The 20,475-nt window shown below is 39.8% G+C and overlaps 1 protein-coding gene across 9 annotated transcripts in view; it reads right to left on the bottom strand.

Annotated features, from left to right (window-relative positions):
• The window catches only part of AFF3 (ALF transcription elongation factor 3), a 605,847-nt gene that overhangs the window by 188,454 nt on the left and 396,918 nt on the right, over positions 1-20,475 (bottom strand). For all 9 annotated transcript variants that reach the window (XM_089922650.1, XM_089922649.1, XM_089922648.1 and 6 more), the window contains 2 exons: positions 9,363-9,443; positions 967-1,003 (listed from right to left, as the gene is read on the bottom strand). In XM_089922650.1, the coding sequence (XP_089778776.1) occupies positions 967-1,003; positions 9,363-9,443 (118 nt within the window). The remainder of the gene's footprint in view (positions 1-966; positions 1,004-9,362; positions 9,444-20,475) is intronic.

Raw genomic sequence — 20,475 nt, 5'->3', positions numbered from 1 at the left:
GATTTCACGTCCCTTGGCATTTCACCTCTTCCCCGGTGCTAGTACTCACAGCAAATTCCAGCAGAGGGTGGGATAACTAAGGGATACTGCCTGTGGATCATTATGCCATCATCCTCCTACCCTGGCCTTTCTCTAGCTGTGCCTTAAAAGTCTGGGGCTTCCCAATACATTTGTCTGGATGTCTTTTCTTCATAATCCTCCGGCCCTCACAGATGCTCCGTAGGTGAGCCTCAGTTCCTAAGACACACCTACTGGCTCAGAGTGATTTTCATCTTTAAACATAGCTTTGAAATTTGCAAGGGATGCTCTCAGCCCGCTGGCCGATCAGGAGACTAACAGAGCCCAGTCTTCGTGGGTGTGCTTTCACGACATGAATGGGGTAGCTTATGCATATTTAATGCTCAAGAAAACATTAATACCAATTAACAGTGCCAAAGAAGAGAATTAAAACAATACTTCATGGAATGATATTCCCTCTTTGATGATGAAGCCCACATGTTTTATTAGACACTGGGTTCAGTAATGAAATTCCTTCCTGGACCCTTTAGTCTGTTTCTCCCTGGAAGAGGGCATGGTTTCTTCATGGATTCTAAGGACATTTATCATGAGGTCTTCTGATCTCTTTACCCACCTATTTTCTCTCAATTTAGGTAACTCATTAGCTGCCTTTAAAAATTTTTCCCCTCACACATACCAGAGGCCAACTATAAGAAAGGATGGCGTTCCTTCCTCCTAGGGTTGGTTTGAAATTCACCATTTTATGTTTTGGCCCTCCCTCCCTTGAATAAAAAGACAGAGGAGCATTCACGGTCACCATGCATCTTATCCATTTGGGGTAGCACTTGGACAAATGGCCCTCCTTTCCCCACTTGATTTTGTCTTTTAGTGAAATTCTTTTAAACCTCCTCACCTGTTCCACCCCCTCCAACGCCCACATATGAAGCTATAGAGAGAAACTTTTCTTACTTGGATTACTGTGTCCCGAGGAAGTGAGCTGAGAGTCCTAAAAAAAAAAAAAAGAAAGAAAAAAGAAAAACAAGAAATATCAATTAATTTTCTTATTTTCACTTTCAAAATGTAAGTTGAATATGAGATATATTACTGGTCATTCAGAACCTAATCACGGATCATAATCTCTACCAGCTACCGTAATGGGAAACATTTACGTGTTTGTTAAGCAGCTCTGGTAACAGAGCTCACAATCACTTCCATGTTGTATTACAGACTTTTTGTTTTATTTATTGAGGTGAAATTCACATAACATAAAATTAAGCACTTTGAACTGAACAATTCAGTGGCATTTCATACAGTCACAATGTACTAAACCACCACCCCTATCTAGTTGCAAAATATTTCTATCATTCCAAAGTAAAATTCCTTACCCTTTCGGCAGTGTTTCCCCATTTCCCCCTCTCCTCAGTACCTGGTAAGCACACACACATGCACATGTACTTGTTTGGGTCCTTCTTTTCAATCTTTTTTTTTAGAAATTAATTAATCTATTTTTGGTTGCATTGGGTCTTCGTTGCTGCACACAGGCTTTCTCTAGTTGAGGCGAGCAGGGGCTACTCTTTGTTGCGGTGCCTGGGTTTCTCATTGCAGTGGCTTCTCTTGCTGCGGAGCATGGGCTCTAGACATGTGGGCTTCAGTAGTTGTGGCACATGGGCTTCAGTACTTGTGGCACATGGGCTCAGTAGTTGTGGCACGTGGGCTTCAGTAGTTGTGGCTTGCGGGCTCTAGAGCGCAGGCTCAGTAGTTGTGGTGCACGGGCTTAGCTGCTCCGCGGCATGTGGGATCTTCCCAAACCAGGGATTGAACCCGTGTCCCCTGCACTGGCAGGCGGATTCTTAACCTCTGCACCACCAGCGAAGTGTCCTATATTATTGACTTTTAATCTAACCCACTTCCCTTTGAATGTACCTTCACTCTCACCACCTTTCTGCAGACGAGGCTGGCAACCATCCCATCAGGGACACTCCACTGAACAACTGCTGTCAATCTCACATTGGTGGGTAGAAAGATTATTACAGATTTCCACTTATCTGAAATGGCAGAAAGCCAGTACTATGTGGTATTTGAGTTCAGTTATTGATCAGGTAAACAGTGATTGAACCTGATTTTATTTCCATTAAAGTGAAATGCTAAATTTTGTCTTGGGAATTCACATCCTCTTTCCTTGCAAAAGTCCCATTTCATATGAAATATACAGGAGAGTTATAAAAGAATGAATGAATTGAGACAGGGTCCATGAAGGACTACTGCCCTGCCCAGCTGGCTGCAAAACCCTGGGGGCCCCACAGAGTGTGCAGATTCTTCATCCTTCACAGAGCCAGGCTGGGTTCAGAGCAGAGGGCAACAAGCCCCAGGCACTGAAGCCCTTTCTGCTTCTGTTTCTCCTGCTGCCCCATCCAGATAGTCACCCTTACACCTATAGCTTCTGTCTCAAAGGCCTTCTCTCCCTTTGTGAACATCGTCCCTGAGTAGATGCCTGGGGCGTGGCTCAACACATCTGCGCACTGTCATTTCAGCCTCCTCTGGGAGCATTCAAGGAGGCCTGCTAGGTTCTCTGTTGGGTCCTCAAGGGTTACAGAAGTGAGGGTACAAAGCCCTTGCCTTCCGGGCCTGGGAGCCCAGTGAGTCAGCAGAGGAGGTGACGTGTATGCAAGTTATGAGAACCCGGGGCTGAAAGGCATTTCACCACTGCTGTGTGGGAGTGCTTCAAGCCTCGAGAGCCTGTCCTCATCTTTGGGATGCATGTCCTGCCATTTTCTGTTTTCTGCCTGGCGAAATTCATTCTTCCTTCCAGGCTCAGAACAAAAAAAGCTCAAGGGTTACCTGTTCTTTGAAATATTCCTGAATCTCAGAAGGACTTATTTGTTTTCTTTATGTTTACATTACACTGTGTCAAATTTCCATTACAGGAATTGTCTTTTCAACTATGACTCCTTCAAAAAAAAGCTTTATCAAGGTATACATGATATAACATAAACTGTACATATTAAAGTACACAAAAAGAACGCTACTATTATTAATTGTCTTGACCCAAGGATGGCTGCATCCTATTAGGTAGCATTTGCTAGTTAAACCACAAAAAGTAACATTTATTTATTAAAAAATAATTCAGAAAAATAGGAAAGTATAAGAAAAAGTTGCCTGTAATTCCTAACAGGGCATTTCTGAGATTACTCTACTGCTTTTAGTGTTTTTTTTTTTTTTTTTGCGGTACGCGGGCCTCTCACTGTGGCCTCTCCCGCTGCGGAGCACAGGCTCCGGACGCGCAGGCTCAGCGGCCATGGCTCACGGGCCCAGCCGCTCCGCGGCATGTGGGATCTTCCCAGACCGGGGCACGAACCCGCGTCCCCTGCGTTGGTAGGCGGACTCTTAACCACTGCACCACCAGGGAAGCCCTTCTCTACTGCTTTTAATTTCCCACATTCACTCAGCAAGTGTGTGTCATTCTGACGGTCACGTGCACAAAGAGGAGAACCACTTCTTAGTTATTTAGAAGAATATCTGCAGTTGGAAACTTGTTCTCTTTTTTTAAATCCTGCATTCCCAACACCTAAACTATTGTTGGGTACACAGGAATCCCAAAACTTCTTCAAAGGTGATATTTAGCTGGGAAGTAAAGTTTTACAAATCACTGTACTGAAGGCAGAAATAACCAAGTTCACTGGCAGCCGAGAAAGCCATTCAAGGAAGCACGATAATAAATACCGTATTTCATCACACATAACAAAACTGTATAAGGCTGCATTACTTCATGTATTACTATGGAAGAAAATGGCTGCCAATTAATTGTAAAATGCCATCAGCTGTAAAACAAATCCTGATTTTGGGGATCTTAAAATGTGAAAAAAATATGCAGCTTAAACCGATAAAATATAGTTGTTCTTAAGCCATGTTGCTGATGGAGGGCAGTCTTTATCCTGTGAGAACACTCCTTAAAAATGGCTTTTTGGAACCATCTGAGTACTGCTGTACCCTTATCTCCTCTTGCTTGTCTGTCAATACATCATTAGACTTACAAAAGGCAAGAAATGGAAATATATCTTCTTTGATTTTCAGACCTCCACATAAAGCTAATTACTCTAGGAAAAAGCACCACTTGATGTGGTTTGGTCTTCCTTCTTCCTCACCAATCACTTTCTTTTCTCTAAAGCTCAAAACAATTGAAATAATGTAAATGACAGTAAATTTAAATGTTTACTTTGAGGTAATGAAGTAAACATAAAGTTTTAGCCCAAGCATTTTGTGGTCTGTTTCTGAAGCATGCTAGGAACCCAAAGAGGGAGACATATCATAAACTTCCCAACTTCAAAGCACTTTCCTTCACACTTTCTGGCTTTCATTCTCCTTGTACTGTAGAAAGAGGACGGCAATAGGATTCTCATTTCTGTAATCATGCTAGAACTCTTCAGCCTAATGCTTTAGAAACTGATCAGCAAGAATAGTTTCAAACCAGGTCTGATCCCATCAGATGTGGCATTCATTGCCACATGAAATGCTTGTGAAATGCCATTAGATCCGCACAGATGCCTTCTGAGTATGGAAAAAGTTCTACAATTTTAGCTCTCTATTTGCATTTCAGAACTTAGGAGACTGCTACAGAAATCGAGGGAAAAGGACAAAGCAAATTCATTTCTTTTTCTTGGTTGAAATACCTCATAATGGCATGCATTCTTTTCTTTACCAAAGTCAATAACTTCTGAGATTTGAAGAATGAGGCAGGCACGTCTGATAGTGTTTGTCTAGGGAATTGTGACTCCAAATTAAGCCTCCAGAGAATAGAAAAAAAACATCCAAGTTCAGTATCAATTGACTTTATTATATATTATGTCCTTCAATACCCAGACAAATTGGGGAAATTCTTGGAAGTATGTAGCTAATTAATTTAGTGGAACTGGTAACTCAGAAAGCACATTTAAATCGACTTTACTTGTGAGGTCAAAATGCCCCTTTAATCTCAGTAAGGGCTTAATTCCATTATTTATTAGTCATTTTGGAGATTCTGCCCTGCAAATTCCGTAAACAATTCTAGCTCCTACATACTAGCAACTGTGATCATCTCAAACATTAGTAGCCTAATTAATGAATTGCAAGCCTCCAGCTGTCAGAATACTAAATAGTTGAGACACAGGTTAAAAGAGGTGCACTATGGGTGAGAACTAGTGATGTCTTTGAAGTAGGCACAGTCAGGGCTCCTCCAAAGATGTCTGTATCTTAATTCCCAGGCCCTGTGAATATGTTACCTCTCATGGCAAAAGGGACTTTGCAGATGTGATTCAGTTAACTATTTTGAGATGGGAGATTATCCTGGATTATCCAGGTGGGCCCAGTATCATCACAAATTTCCTTATAAGGAAAAGGAGGAGGCAGGAGAGTCAGAGAAGATGTGACAAGGAGGTCAGAGGTCAGCATGATGAGGGCCACAAGCTAAGTAAGCAGGGCAGCCTCTAGAAGCCGAGAAAGACAAGAGAACAAATTCTTCCCTAAAACATTCAGAAGAAACGTAGCCCTGACCACACCTCAATTTTAGCTCCGTGAAACTGATTTCAGACTTCTGTCTTCCAGAGTTGTAAGATAATAAATTTATGTTGTCGTGAGTCACTAAGTTTATGGTGATTCGTCAGAGCAGGAATGACACTAATGAAGTCTTATTTCATTGATACAAGATAAAATTTTTTAAAAATATTTATTTATTTATTTGTCTGTGCCAGGTCTTAGTTGTGGGATCTTTTAGTTGCGGCCTGTGAACTCTTGGTTGCAGCATGTGGGATCTAGTTCCCCGACCAGGGATCAAACCTGGGCCCCCTGCATTGGGAGCACGGAGTCTCAGCCACGGGACTGCCAGGGAAGTCTGATACAAGATACATTACCAGCACTTATTGTGAACTTTTTGAAAGAAAAGCATTATTAAAATCATGTAATGTCCCCACACTCTGTAAAGTCACCTATTTTTTTTTTTTTTTTTTTGCCGCAATGGGTCTTGATTGCTGCGTGCAGGCTTTCTCTAGTTGTGGCGAGCGGGGGCTACTCTTCATTGCGGTGTGCAGGCTTGTCATTGCGGCGGCTTCTCTTATTGTTCAGCACGGGCTCTAGGCATGCGGGCTTTGGCAGTTGTGGCTCATGGGCCCCAGAGCACAGGCTCAGTAGTTGTGGCTCACAGGCTTAGTTGCTCCGAGGCATGTGGGATCTTCCTAGACCAGGGCTTGAACCCATGTCCCCTGCATTGGCACGTGGATTCTTAACCACTGTGCCACCAGGGAAGTGCCTGTTTGTAAATTATACCTTAATTTTTTTAAATGGAAAGAAAATTCAAACCTTTAAAATATTCAGAAAGCTAGAAAAATAGAAGGAAGTACCCTCAGCTGGACACAGAATAAGAAATTATTATATTTAACAATAACACATTGGAATCATTCTTATTAAGGGACTTTGGGACATTTTCAACACTTCAAAAAGAAAGCTTTTATCCTTTAGCTGTCACTCAACCCTCTCTCCCTACCCCTAAGCTGTAAGCGACCACTAATCTATTTTCTGTCTCTCTGTATTTGCCTCTTCTGGACATGTTGTCATTTGTGACTGGTCTTTCACCTTTGCTCAGCATATTTTCAAGGTTCATCCATGTTGAATCATGTATCAATGCTTCATTCCTTTTTATGTGGCATAATATTTCATTATAAATATATATCACTTTTGTCTATTCACCAGTTGATGCACATTTGTATTGCTTCCACTTTTTGGCTGTTATGAACAATGCTGCTGTGAACATGCGTGTAAAAGATTTTTTGCAGACGTGTGTTTTCAGTTCTCTTGGGGATATACCTAGGAGTGGAATTGCTGGGTCATGCAATAATGCAATGTTTAACCTTTGAGGAAATGTTGAAACTTTTTCAAAGAGGCTGCACCATTTAAGATCCCACCAGCAACTGACATCAGGGTTCCAATTTCTCCACACTCGTGTGAACACTGGGTATTGTCTGTCTTTGATTTTAGCCCTTTAAGTAGGTGTGAAGGAGTATCTCACGGTAGTTCTGATCTGCATTTCCTAACTGATAGCAATAGTGTCTTTTCATATATTTATTAGTTATCTGTAGATCACCTTTGGAGAAATGTCTATTTAAATCCTTTGCCTATTCTTAAAACGAGTTCTCTATTATTGAGTTGTAAGACTTCTTTACTAATTGTGTTTCTGTAAATAAAGTTTTATTTGAACATAGTCACATTCATTCATTCAGATATTGCCTGCAAAGCCTAAACCATTTACTATCTGATCCTTTAAATAAAAAGTTATTTGACCTCTGACTTAAACAATGAGTTATTGGGAAAGAATGAGATGAATATATCAAAAGAACAGAATAGACAGTCCTGAAACAAAACTGTGTATTTATGAGACTTTCGGTTGTTGGCGTAGGTGGTATTTCAAACCAGTGGGGGGAAGATGGGCTAATTTGTTGATAGTGTTGTCATAATCTACTCAACCAATGAAGAGAATAAGGCTGGGATCCTATGACACACCAATGCAAGCAAACAAAATTTTTAAACCTAAAAACAAAAATTATAAAAGAATTACAATAAAATAGAGAACGTTGTTAGAATGTTGGGCCGGGAAAGATCTTTTTTCTCTGACATGAAAATTAAACACTTTGCTAGTATAAAAGGTACATAAGTAAGGTTGCAAGAAAATAGTTGCATCATATAGAACAGGCAAATGAGTAAGATATAAGGAGTTCCTATGAATCTTTTTTTTTTTTTGCGGTACACAGGCCTCTCACTGCTGTGGCCTCTCCCGTTGCGGAGCACAGGCTCCGGATGCGCAGGCTCAGCGGCCATGGCTCACAGGCCCAGACGCTCTGCGGCATGTGGGATCTTCCCAGACAGGGGCACGAACCTGTGTCCCCTGCATCGGCAGGTGGACTCTCAACCACTGCGCCACCAGGGAAGCCCCGAATCATTTTTTTAAAGTGGCAATGGACATGAATGTGCAATTTGCAAAGGAAAAACAGTCAATGCTCAAACTCAGAAATTACTGGAGAAGTGCAAATTAACGAAATAACAGTTTTTCATCCATACTACAGACACGATGATAAAAAACCAGATAATATTAAACACTGGCAAAGATTCATAAAAAAATACTCTTGAAACATAGTCAAGGGTAAATAAGGCTTCTGATGCCTCCAGCACCCCAGCTCCTGTTCTAGATGTCTGGACAAGAGACACTGAATAAGAGGCACACACAGAGGCACTTACAAAAACTGTGTGTTGTAACAGTGCTTGTGTTAACAGCGAACCATTAACAGTCTCAATGTCCATTAAAGAAGCTTGAGCAAATAAATTACAGCAAATTCACACTATGAGATATTTTGCTGCTGTTAAGAAAAAGTAAGAAAATCTCTACATATTCACTTGGAAAGATCTCTAAATACGCCTTGTTAAGGGAAATAAAAACCGACTCTTAGAATGCAATTTACCATTGGGATAATAATGAATTATTATTTCAATAATTTACTTTAGAACATTGTGATGTTAATATTTAGCAATGATATTTATGTACTGTGTGTATCTGGGAAAAAGTCTACTCTTAGAAAAAGTACTTTTAGTACCATTTAGGATTTTTAAAAAACTGCATATGCACATATGTGTATATAACACACAGGGAAAATGACTGAAATGGTACACACCAAACTCTTGATAGTAACCTGTGGGTAGGGAAGTAAAATCTGGACAAGGGCATGAGAAACTTTCATATTTTGCTTCTTCTATGTGCATAATTTCACCTTTATAATGAATATGTAATTACGTGTTGGATGGTTAATAAAAATCAAAACTTATTAGACTCACGTATAATTTAAATATATTTTGTAGCTGATATTCTGTGTATGCTGGTTCTTAGAAAATACGGAAATCATTTTTTTTAAGTCCCAGAAAATATTTTCAGCTTTATAAAAGATAACCGAGAAATTATATACTTCATGTCCTCAATTCTAAGACACTGATTTTAAAATACATCATTAATTTAATAACAGCTTTTCAGGAAAAAACAAGACATACAATCACACTGGATGTATAAAATGATCGTAAGATGCATTTCAACTTCACAAGTGCTTTTAGATAACATGATAATTGTAGTATTCATCATATTTTGCAGGAAGTATGGAAGTGGAGGTAGGTAGGACTGCAAGTTTGATTTCTTCCCTTGGAATGAACAGACCTATGCTTGCAAACTGTTGAAAATCAGATCCACGTGCCTGTAGCAGGAATATTTACAGAGGAAAAGACAATCAAGGGAAACCCACTGTCCACTAAAAATCTCTGTGTGAGTAAAAAGCCTATTCAACCTGGGCAATGCAGGATCTCACCTTATTTGGAAATGGAAATTTGCTCGGTTCCACTTTTCCAGGTGCTGGAATAGCTGAAAGTGGTGGAAGCCAGGTCATCTCCTAAAGGGAGGAAAAAACAAACATTGTAATACAGAGAGTATTTAAACTCAGTAGCATACAAAGCAGTTTCACAAGTCTGCCTTAATAAGCATAGACGGGATAAGGAATGAACAAGAGATGAATAGATATGAAAGGGATTTTTTAAAAAAAGGATTTAAAACCCACTTTTATAATTTCTTTCCCTAATCTTACCAATTCTTGGTTCAATGGCTATTGCCATCAACCCTTTATACCTTAAAAAGATCTACAAGCCTGACCTATTTTCATTTCATTTAAGCTCCTAAGTAAAGGGACAGCCCAGTAGTAAAAGGTCTATGTAAAATGCCATACAAAGGGAGCTGCTTCCCACAAAATTTACAGGAAGTTTCTGAAGTAATGAACAAAGTACTTTTAACATTAGGGATCATTATTAGCGGGGCTATTTATTTTATTAGAAACTCCTATCAGTGTAAGTTTCCAATAGGTCCCACACATCATTTTGGTCTTCATAAAAATGTCATTCATGGAGAAGTGAAAAAACCAGTTACACATATGAAATAAAAAGAGAGTGCTGTGATTTTTATAACAGTATTAAGAACACAACTTAGACTCAGCATGTAATATTTCATATACTTTTTGACATACACTCTCACTAAACTGTGAGAGAGAGCAAGGTGGGGAGAGGTTTGTTGCATTAACATTCAGTATTTTTCTCCAGTTCCTTCTCCTGGAAGATATTTGCATTCACTAAATGAGTGTGGAATTAAATCGAATCCATTTCTGATTACCAGGAAAGTGACTTGGAATTTACAAATCAGGTCTGAACCCTATTTCTTGACTCCTTCCACTTCCAAATCTAAGCAAGTACAGAGGCAGGAGTTGATCCACTTTGAGAAAAGTAAGAAATTCTTTCTTTAGGTGAAGACAATTTCTCACTTCCCTTGGTTGTGGGGCGGGAGGTTGAAAAGGGAATCTGTCAGGCGTCTGAAGGGAGAGTTTCTTGAGGCTGCTCTTGTGCCTTCTTTTCTTGGGTAACTCTCTCCCCCCAGCAGAGAGAGCGTGGACCCACACGGAGAGCAAGGACAGTGAGCGTGTTCAAACCCACCGGGGAAAGATTCACTGACCCTATATCACCTCTCACCTACTGTGACACATGTGCCATTGGGTGGTCAAACTCCTAGACACTCGAGGTGTCCCTTCTCCATCCTGATGTTACCAAGGTTTCTCCAGTGGAAAGCAAAGGAAGATCCAGTGTCCCTTTATGACCCTCGCTCCTCTGCTCCCCAAGTACCTGCCTGTTCCGTCCTGTATCTGACCCTGTTGCCTCTTTTGAAGAGGATGCTAAGCAGCCCTGCTGAATTTGTGTCCAGGAAGACAGGTGGTGCTCAGTACGTTTTTGAATTAGTATCTCTGCAATGTCTCTACCTTGCTTTCTGGTTACCTGAACTACCACCCTAACCACACCTTCATTATTTTTAACCAGAGGACATTAATGGTTTCTTTTTTTATTTTTTAAAGTTTATTTTATTTATTTATTGTTTTAAACAGCAGGTTCTTATTAGTTATCTATTTTATACATATTAGTGTATATATGTCAATCCCAATTTCCCAATTCTTCTCACCACACCTCACCGCCACTTTCCCCCCTTGGTGTCCACACGTTTGTTTTCTACATCTGTGTGTCTATTTCTGCCTTGCAAACCAGTTCACATCTGTACCATTTTTCTAGATTCCACATATATGTGTTAATATACGATATTTGTTTCTCTCTTTCTTATTTCACTCTATATGACAGTCCCTAGGTCCATCCGCGCCTCTACAAATGACCCAATTTCGTTCCTTTTTATGGTTGAGTAATACTCCATTGTATATATGTACCACTTCTTTAACCATTCATCTGTCAATGGGCATTTGGGTTGCTTCTATGACCTGGCTATTGTAAACAGTGCTGCAATGAACATTGGGGTGCATGTGTCTTTTTGAATTATGGTTTTCTCTGGGCATGTGCCCAGTAGTGGGATTGCTGGGTCATATGGTAATTTTAGTTTTTGTTTTTTAAGGAAACTCCATACTGTTCTCCATAGTGGCTGTATCAATTTACATTCCCACCAGCAGTGCAAGAGGATTCCCTCTTCTCCACACCCACTCCAGCATTTGTTGTTTCTAGATTTTCTTATGATGCCCATTCTAGCCAGTGTGAGGTGATACTTCACTGTAGTTTTGACTGGCACTTCTCTATTAATTAGTGATGTTGAGCAGCTTTTCATGTGCCTCTTGGCCATCTGTATGTCTCCTTTGGAGAAATGTCTCTTTAGGTCGTAGGCCCATTTATTCATTGGGTTGTTTTTGTAATATTGAGCTGCATAAGTTGTTTACATATTTTGGAGATTAACCCTTTGCTGATTCATTGGCAAACATTATCTCCCATTCTGAGGGTTGTCTTTTCGTCTTGTTTATAGTTTCCTTTGCTGTGCAAAAGCTTTTAAGTTTCACTAGGTCCCATTTGTTTATTTTTGTTTTTATTTCCATTACTCTAGGAGGTGGGTCGAAAAGGATCTTGCTGTGATTTATGTAAAGAGTGTTCTTCGTTTGTTTTCTTCTAAGAGTTTTACAGTGTTTGGTCTTACATTTAGGTCTTTAATCCATTTTGAGTTTATTTTCGTGTATGGTGTTAGGGAGTGTTCTAGTTTCATTCTTTTACATGTACCTGTCCAGTTTTCCCAGCACCACTTACTGAAGACACTGTCTTCTCTCCATTGTGTATCCTTGCCTCCTTTGTCATAGATTACTTGACCACAGGTGGATGGGTTTATCTCTGGGCTTTCTATCCTGTTCCATTGATCTATATTTCCGTTTTTGTGCCAGTACCATACTGTCTTGATTACTGTAGCTTTGTAGTATAGTCTGAAGTCAGGGAGTCTGATTCCCCCAGGTCCATTTTTTTCCCTCAAGACTGCTTTGGCTATTCAGGGTCCTCTGTGTTCTCCATGCAAATTTTAAGATCTTTTGTTCTAGTTCTGTAAAAAATGTCATTGGTAATTTGATAGGGATTGCACTGAATCTGTAGATTGCTTTGGGCAGTACAGTCATTTTCACAATATTGATTCTTCCAATCCAAGAACATGGTATATCTCTCCAGCTGTTTGTGTTATCTTTGATTTCTCTCATTAGTGTCATATAGTTTTCTGAGTACAGGTCTTTTACCTCCTTAGGTAGGGTTATTCCTAAGTATTTTATTCCTTTTGTTGCAATGGGGAATGGGATTGTTTTCTTAATTTCTCTTTCTGACCTTTCGTTGTTAGTGTATAGGAATGCAAAAGATTTCTGTGTATTAATTTTGTATCCTGCAACTTTACCAAATTCATTGATTAGCTCTAGTAGTTTTCTGGTAGCATCTTCAGGATTATCAATGTATAGTACCATGTCATCTGCAAACAGTGACAGTTTCACTTCTTCTTTTCCAATTTGTATTCCTTTTATTTCTTTTTCTTCTCTGATTGCTGTGGCTAGGACTTCCAAAACTATGTTGAATCATAGTGGTGAGAGTGGACATCCTTATCTTCTTCCTGATCTGAGAGGAAGTGCTTTCAGTTTTCCACCATTGAGAATGATGTTTGCTGTGGGTTTGTCATATATGGCCTTTATTATGTGGAGGTAGGTTCCCTCTATGCTTACTTTCTGGAGAGTTTTTTATCATAAATTGGTGTTGAATTTTGTCAAAATCTTTTTCTGTGTCTATTGAGATGACCACATTGTTTTTATTCTTCAATTTGTTAATATGGTGTGTCACATTGATTGATTTGCATATACTGAAGAATCCTTGCATCCCTGGGATAAATCCCAGTTGGTCATGGTGTGTGATCCTTTTAATGTGTTGTTGGATTCTGTCTGCTAGTATTTTCTTGAGGATTTTTGCATCTATATTCGTCAGTGATATTGGTCTGTAATTTGCTTTTTTTGTAGTATCATTGTCTGGTTTGGTATCAGGGTGATGGTGGTCTCATAGAATGAGTTTGGGAGTGTTCCTTCCTCTACAGTTTTATGGAAGAGTTTGAGAAGGATGGGTGTTAGCTCTTCTCTAAATGTTTGATAGAATTCACCTGTGAAGCCATCTGGTCCTGGACTTTTGTTTGTTGGAAGATTTTTAATCACTGTTTCAACTTCATTACTTGTGATTGGTCTGTTCATATTTTCTGTTTCTTCCTGGGTCAGTCTTGGAAGGTTATACCTTTCTAAGAATTTGTCAGTTTCTTCCAGGTTGTCCATTTTATTGGCATAGAGTTGCTTGTAGCAGTCTCTTAGGATGCTTTGTATTTCGGCAGTGTCCATTGTAACTTCTCCTTTTTCATTTCTAATTTTATTGATTTGAGTCCTCTGCCTCTTTTTCTTGATGAGTGTAGCTAAAGGTTTATCAATTTTATCTTCTCAAAGAACCAGCTTGTAGTTTTATTGATCTTTGCTATTTTTTTTGTTTCTATTTCATTTATTTCTGCTCTGATCTTTATGATTTCTTTCCTTCTACTAACTTTGGGTTTTGTTTGTTCTTCTTTCTCTAGTTCCTTTAGGTGTAAGGTTAGAATGTTTATATGAGATTTCTCTTGTTTCTTGAGGTAGGATTGCACTGCTATAAACTTTGCTCTCAGAACTGCTTTTGCTGCATCCCATAGGTTTTGGATCATCGTGTTTTCATTGTCATTTGTCTCTAGGTATTTTTTTACTTCCTCTTTGATTTCTTCAGTGGTCTCTTGGTTATTTAGTAACATATTGTTTAGCCTCCATGTATTTATGTTTCTTACGTTTTTCCCCTGTAACTGATTTCTAATCTTACAGTGCTGTGGATGGAAAAGATGCTTGATGTGATTTCAATTTTCTTAAATTTACCGAGGCTTGATTTGTGACCCAAGATATGATCTATCCTGGAGAATGTTCCATGTGAACTTGAGAAGAAAGTGTAATCTGCTGTTTTCAGATGGAATGTCCTATAAATATCAATTAAATCCATCTGGTCTATTGTGTCCTTTAAAGCTTGTGTTTCCTTATTAATTTTCTGTCTGCATGATCTGTCCATTGGTGTAAGTGAGGTGTTAAAGTCCCCCACTACTATTGTGTTACCATCAATTTCCTCTTATATAGCTGTTAGCATTTGCCTTATGTACTGAGGTGCTCCTATGTTGGGTGCAGATATATTTAACATTGTTATATCTTCTTCTTGGATTGATCCATTGATCATATGTAGTGTCCTTCCTTGTCTCTTGTAACATTCTTTACTTTAAAGTCTATTTTATCTGATATGAGTATTGCTTCTCCAGCTTCCTTTGATTTCCACTGGCATGGAATATCTTTTTCCATCCCCTCAGTTTCAGTCTGTATGTGTCCCTAGGTCTGAAATGGGTGTCTTGCAGACAGCATATATATGGTTCTTGTTTCTGTATCCACTCAGTGAGCCCGTGTCTTTTGGTTGGAGCAGTTAATCCATTCATATTTACGGTAATTACCGATATGTATGTTCCTATGACCATTTTCTTAATTGTTTTGGGTTTGTTTTTGTAGGTCCTTTACTTCTCTTGTGTTTCCCACTTAGAGAAGTTCCTTTAGCATTTGCTGTAGAGCTGGTTTGGTGGTGCTGAATTCTCTTAGCTTTTGCTTGTCTGTTAAGCTTTTAATTTCTCTGTGGAATCTGAATGAGATCCTTACTGGGTAGAGTAATCTTGGTTGTAGGTTTTTCCCTTTCATCACTTTAAATATATCATGCCACTCCCCTTCTGGCTTGTAGAGTTTCTGCTGTTAACCTTATGGGACTTCCCTTGTATGTTATTTGTCATTTTCCCCTTGCTGTTTTTAATAATTTTCCTTTGTCTTTAATTTTTGTCAGTTTGATTACTATGTGTGTCCGTCTGTTTCTCTTTGGGTTTATCCTGCCTGGGACTCTCTGTGCTTCCTGGACTTGGGTGGCTATTTCCTTTCCCATGTTAGGGAAGTTTTCAACTATAATCTCTTCAAATATTTTCTCGGGTCCTTTCTCTCTCTCTTCTCCTTCTGGGACCCCTATATGAGAATGTTGGTGAGTTTAATGTTGTCCCAGAGGTCTCATAGGCTGTCCTCATTTCTTTTCATTCTTTTTTTCTTTATTCTGTCCCACGGCAGTGACTTCCACCATTCTTTCTTCCAGATTGCTTATCCGTTCTTCTGCCTCAGTTATTTTGCTATTGATTACTTTTAGTGTATTTTTCATTTCAGTTATTGTATTGTTCATCTCTGTTTGTTTGTTCTCTAATTCTTCTAGGTGTTAGTTCTTTAATTCTTCTACATCCTTGTTAAACACTTCTTTTTCTTAAAAATAAATTTATTTATTATTTATTTATTTTTGGCTGCATTGGGTCTTCGTTGCTGTGTGCGGGCTTTCTCTAGTTGTGTCGAGCGGGGGATATTCTTTGCTGCGGTGCACGGTCTTCTCATTGTGGTGGCTTCTCTTGTTGTGGAGCACGGGCTCTAGGCATGTGGGCTTCAGCAGTTGTGGCATTCAGGCTCAGTAGTTGTGGTTTGTGGGCTCTAGAGTGCAGGCTCAGTAGTTGTGGCACATGGGCTTAGTTGCTCCACGGCATGTGGGATCTTCCCTGACCAGAGATCGAACCCATGTCCCCTGCATTGGCAGGTGGATTATTAACCCTTGCACCACCAGGGAAGTCCCTGTTAAACATTTCTTGCATCTTCTCGATCTTTGCCTCCATTCTTTTTCTGAGGTCCTGGATCATCTTCACTATCATTATTCTAAATTCTTTTTCTGGAACGTTGCCCATCTCCACTTCATTTAGTTGTTTTTCTGGGGTTTTATCTTGTTCCTTCATCTGGTACATAGTCCTCTGCCTTTTCATTTTGTCTACTTTTATGTGAATGTGGTTTTCATTCCACAGCCTGCAGGACTGTAGTTCTTCTTGTTTCTGCTGTCTGCCCTCTGGTGGATGAGGCTATCTAAGAGGTTTGTGCAAGCTTCCTGATGGGAGGGACTGGTGGTGCGTACAGCTGGGTGTTGTTCCGGTGGGCAGAGCTCAGTAAAACTTAATCCACTTGTCTGCAGATTGGTGGGGCTGGGTTCCCTCCCTGTTGGTTGTCTGGCTTGAGGCGACCCAGCACTGGCAGCTCCAGGCTCTTTGGTGGGGCTAATGGCAGACTCCGGGGGGGGGGGGGGCTCACGCCAAGAAGTACTTCCCAGAACTTCTGCTCCCAGTGTCCTTGTCCCTGCGGTGAGCCACAGCCGCCCCCTGCCTTTGGAGGAATCCCTCCAACACTAGCAGGTAGGTCCAACACCTGATGGTATGGGGTCACTGCTCCTTCCTCTGGGACCTGATGTGCACACTACTTTGTGTGTGCCCTCCAAGAGTGGAGGCTCTGTTTCCCACAGTCCTGTCAAAGTCCTGTAATCAAATCCCGCTAGCCTTCAGTCTGATTCTCTAGGAATTCCTCCTCCCGTTGCTGGACCCCCAGGTTGGGAAGCCTGACGTGGGGCTCAGAACCTTCACTCCAGTGGGTGGACTTCTGTGGTGTAACTGTTCTCCAGTTTGTGAGTCACCCACCCAGCAGTTATGGGATTTGATTTGGTTGTGATTGCGCCCCTCCTACCATCTCACTGTGGCGTCTCCTTTGTCTTTGGATGTGGGGTATCTCTTTTGGTGAGTTCCAGTGTCTTCCTGTCGATGATTGTTCAGCAGCTAGCTGTGATTCCGGTGCTCTTGCAAGCGGGAGTGAGCACACGTCCTTCTACTCCGCCATATTGAACCCATCTCCTCTCATTAATGGTTTCTGATGGTTCTCTTTCTTCCATTATTAATAAATCCTACACATCCCTGCCAACTTAATTCTCCTTAAGTGCAGATCCAAACAAAAAGCTCCCCTGCTCTACAATCTTCATATGCCATCACGTACACAGCAATAACGATGGTGATGATGCCACTGGTTGCGTTTTATGGTTTTCAGAGTACTAATTCCACACAAGTTTTCTCATGGACATCCAACCCTTAATGTAATTATTATCATCTCCATATTGCAGGTGAGGAAGTCAAAACTCAAAAAGATTAACTGCCACCACTGATACTTGCACAATCTATCGTGTTAGTACCAGTCTGGTATTTGTTTTTTACTCTACTGCATTCGAGACCTTCTACAACAAGGTCCTAGTTTTCAGCCTTGTGCCTTTTTGCTAAACTACACACACTACATGTAAGACAAACTACCGTCTCTGCTTTTACTTACAGCAACCCCTTTGTGTGTGAATGCCCTATCGCCATGTGCCTTTTGGATTTCTAGCCATCCATGAAGGCTCATCTCAAATATTACATCTGTCTTGAAGCCTCTGCTGATTCCCCTTCTGTTCCAATATGATATGAGAGCTCCCTTCTCATCCTCCTCCAAGGCACTTTCTTTTCCTTTCTTTTTCACAGCAACTGTTACATTCCTTTTTGTGTTGTAGTTTTATGAGTATACACCTCAATCTGCATTCAATCATTTCCTCCTCTTCTGATACCCTTCCCCCAATGTAGAATAAAAATCATGCTTAGGAATCCTAACCATCTCTTTCAAGAACAGTCCTCTAAAGAAGGACTGAACATTTCCTCCAAGAGGGATACTGTCTACTCATCTTTGTGTAGACTAAATAAAACACCTTGCCCAAAATTAACTTGTTGAGTTGAACTGAACGCCTATATTTCAATGCAAAATTGCTTGCTAACATTACTTTAATTATAGCTAAGTATTTCCAGGTGATTTTTCCATCTAATGAGTACTACTAAATATACAAAGGAATAGTAAAGACAGCTTGCTTAAAACAATTAAATCTGTTAGAATTTCCCAAAACATAAGAATTATTTATAGCAACCATTTAAATATATTTGTTTTTATTTACTGTGCAATGAGTTTTTAAGACTGATTATTCATCGTATTAAAATTCTCCATTAGGGTTACATGGGAAAATTAAGGGAAAATAGACTATTTTTATTTCCTCTTCCATCACTTACTAGCTCAGTGAGCTTAGGTAAGTCACATCTTCAGCCAATTGTAGTGATTTCAAACCAAAGACTCCGGAATCAATCAGATCTCAGTTTGGGGCATCATCTCTGAACCAGAGGAAATGTAGGTGTTAACTATATCATGGTTGAATCATGGGGACTAAATGATTAAATGAGAGCTCATATATATGAGCATGGTTCCCTTGCGTTTAATCATTCAATAAAAACCAGCTGATTAATACCAAGCTGATTTTCAGAATTCTCTCTAAAATGAGAAATAGAATTTCTCTCTGTGTTTTAGATATTGGGAATCTGAGATGACAGAGTATCTGGGAAAGTGTTTTGATAAAAGAATGAAGTATTGTGCAAATGTAATCTGTAATTAAGCTAGTAATAATTAATACAAACTATATATTACTAAAACTGAAAGTTATTTAAAGAGACTATTATGATTCCTAAGTATGACTTGTACTTTATCCTGTAAAAAACGTCCTTAAGTTTTCTCATCAGAGCAGATCTCTGACATAATAATAGCAGTCAGTGAGGGAAGATCTGATTTTTAAAAACGTATTTAATTTGTACCTTATTTCTGGCAGTGATTTAAAATAAAAGCAAAGGTAAAACTTTTCGTAGCTGCTAAAACTTCACTTAGTTTGCTTGGGATTATTTTCTTCACAGGGAAAGGATGCAAAGGATGTCATTGCTAGGCCATGGATGCCACACCACTGCATGCACTGGTCCCCACCCCCGTCACTGCTCCTGACCACCTAACCTCAACCATCCCCTCATCACTGCTTTGCTCCTCCTCCCTCCACTTGGCTGTCCTTTACCCACTTCCTGGACCACAGGTAAGACAGGAAGAGAAATACAATGTTTGAAGCTAATTACTCCCAGGTCTGGGTAGCTACCTTCTGATCTCGTAAACTTCCCTGCCACTGCCAGGATCTGTCTGCCCTTCTTTCTTTTTGATTTTCTTGTCACTTAGAAATGAGGGCACATCCTATTTCCCAGCACTGGGAGGTCCTCACTTTTGAGTCTACATTCCTTAGCCAACTGACAGGATTAAGAATGTAAAAACATGATACAAATGAACTTATTTACAAAACAGAAACAGACTCACAGACATAGAAAACAAACTTATGGTTACCAAAGGGGAAAAGAGGGGGAGGGACAAATCAGGAACTTGGGATTGGCAGATACACACTCCTATATATTTATCAAGAAAATAAACAACAGGGACCTACTGTATAGCACAGGGAACTATATTCAATATTTTGTAATAACCTGTAATGGAAAAGTCTCTGAAAAAGAATGTATATATACGTATGTACAACTGAATCACTTTGTGAATCACACCTGAAACAGAACATTGCAAATCAACTATACTTCGGTAAAAAGAAAAAAAAAAAAAAAAAAAGAATCCATACATCTGTCTTAACACAGCCTTATTGTGTTAAGCTCCCTAAGCAAATGTCTAGTTACTCAAGGGACATATTTCAGAGTATCTTATTTCTTAAATAGACTTAAAATGCCAAGTCTTTTTTATAGCAAATACACTCACTTTTGTCCTAAATGAAAGAACAGAAGAGGTTAAATGATTGGGGTATAGAATACTGCCTTTCATTAACTGTCCAGCTTTCTCTCTCCTCCATATACCATCTTCAGAAGGCCATGGGGCACATGGGCTAGTTGCCATTTTCCTGTCTACTGAACAGCAAGACTGACCACAAGCCCCAAGAATCCACAGCTTCAAGGTGAGCAGACTCTCGTGTCCTCATTTTGCACCCCACCTCCACCCTGTGTAGCTACCCACTTGCTCTGATGTCACCTGCATCAGCCTGTCTCAGGACAAACGGCTGGAGGATTATGGTATCCATTCACTAAGCACCGTAGCTCTTTGTTATCAAAAAAGAGAAGAAACAAAAATTGAATTTTAGCCTGAAATCTAATCTTGGAGTTCAAAACATTCAGTTATGAAGAGCTGCGAAGTATATTGAGTTTGCAAAAAGATGAAATCAGAACAAATTTAAACTGTATGCTAACTTTCCTATTAG

The sequence above is a fragment of the Delphinapterus leucas genome, chromosome 13 (genome assembly GCF_059928025.1).
Source record: "Delphinapterus leucas isolate spDelLeu-1000000601 "Yukka" chromosome 13, BTC_Dleu_Yukka2, whole genome shotgun sequence".
NCBI classification, from domain to species: domain Eukaryota; kingdom Metazoa; phylum Chordata; class Mammalia; order Artiodactyla; family Monodontidae; genus Delphinapterus; species Delphinapterus leucas.
The sequence above is the reverse complement of the archived record's forward strand: the minus strand, read 5'-3'. Positions and strand labels throughout refer to the sequence as shown.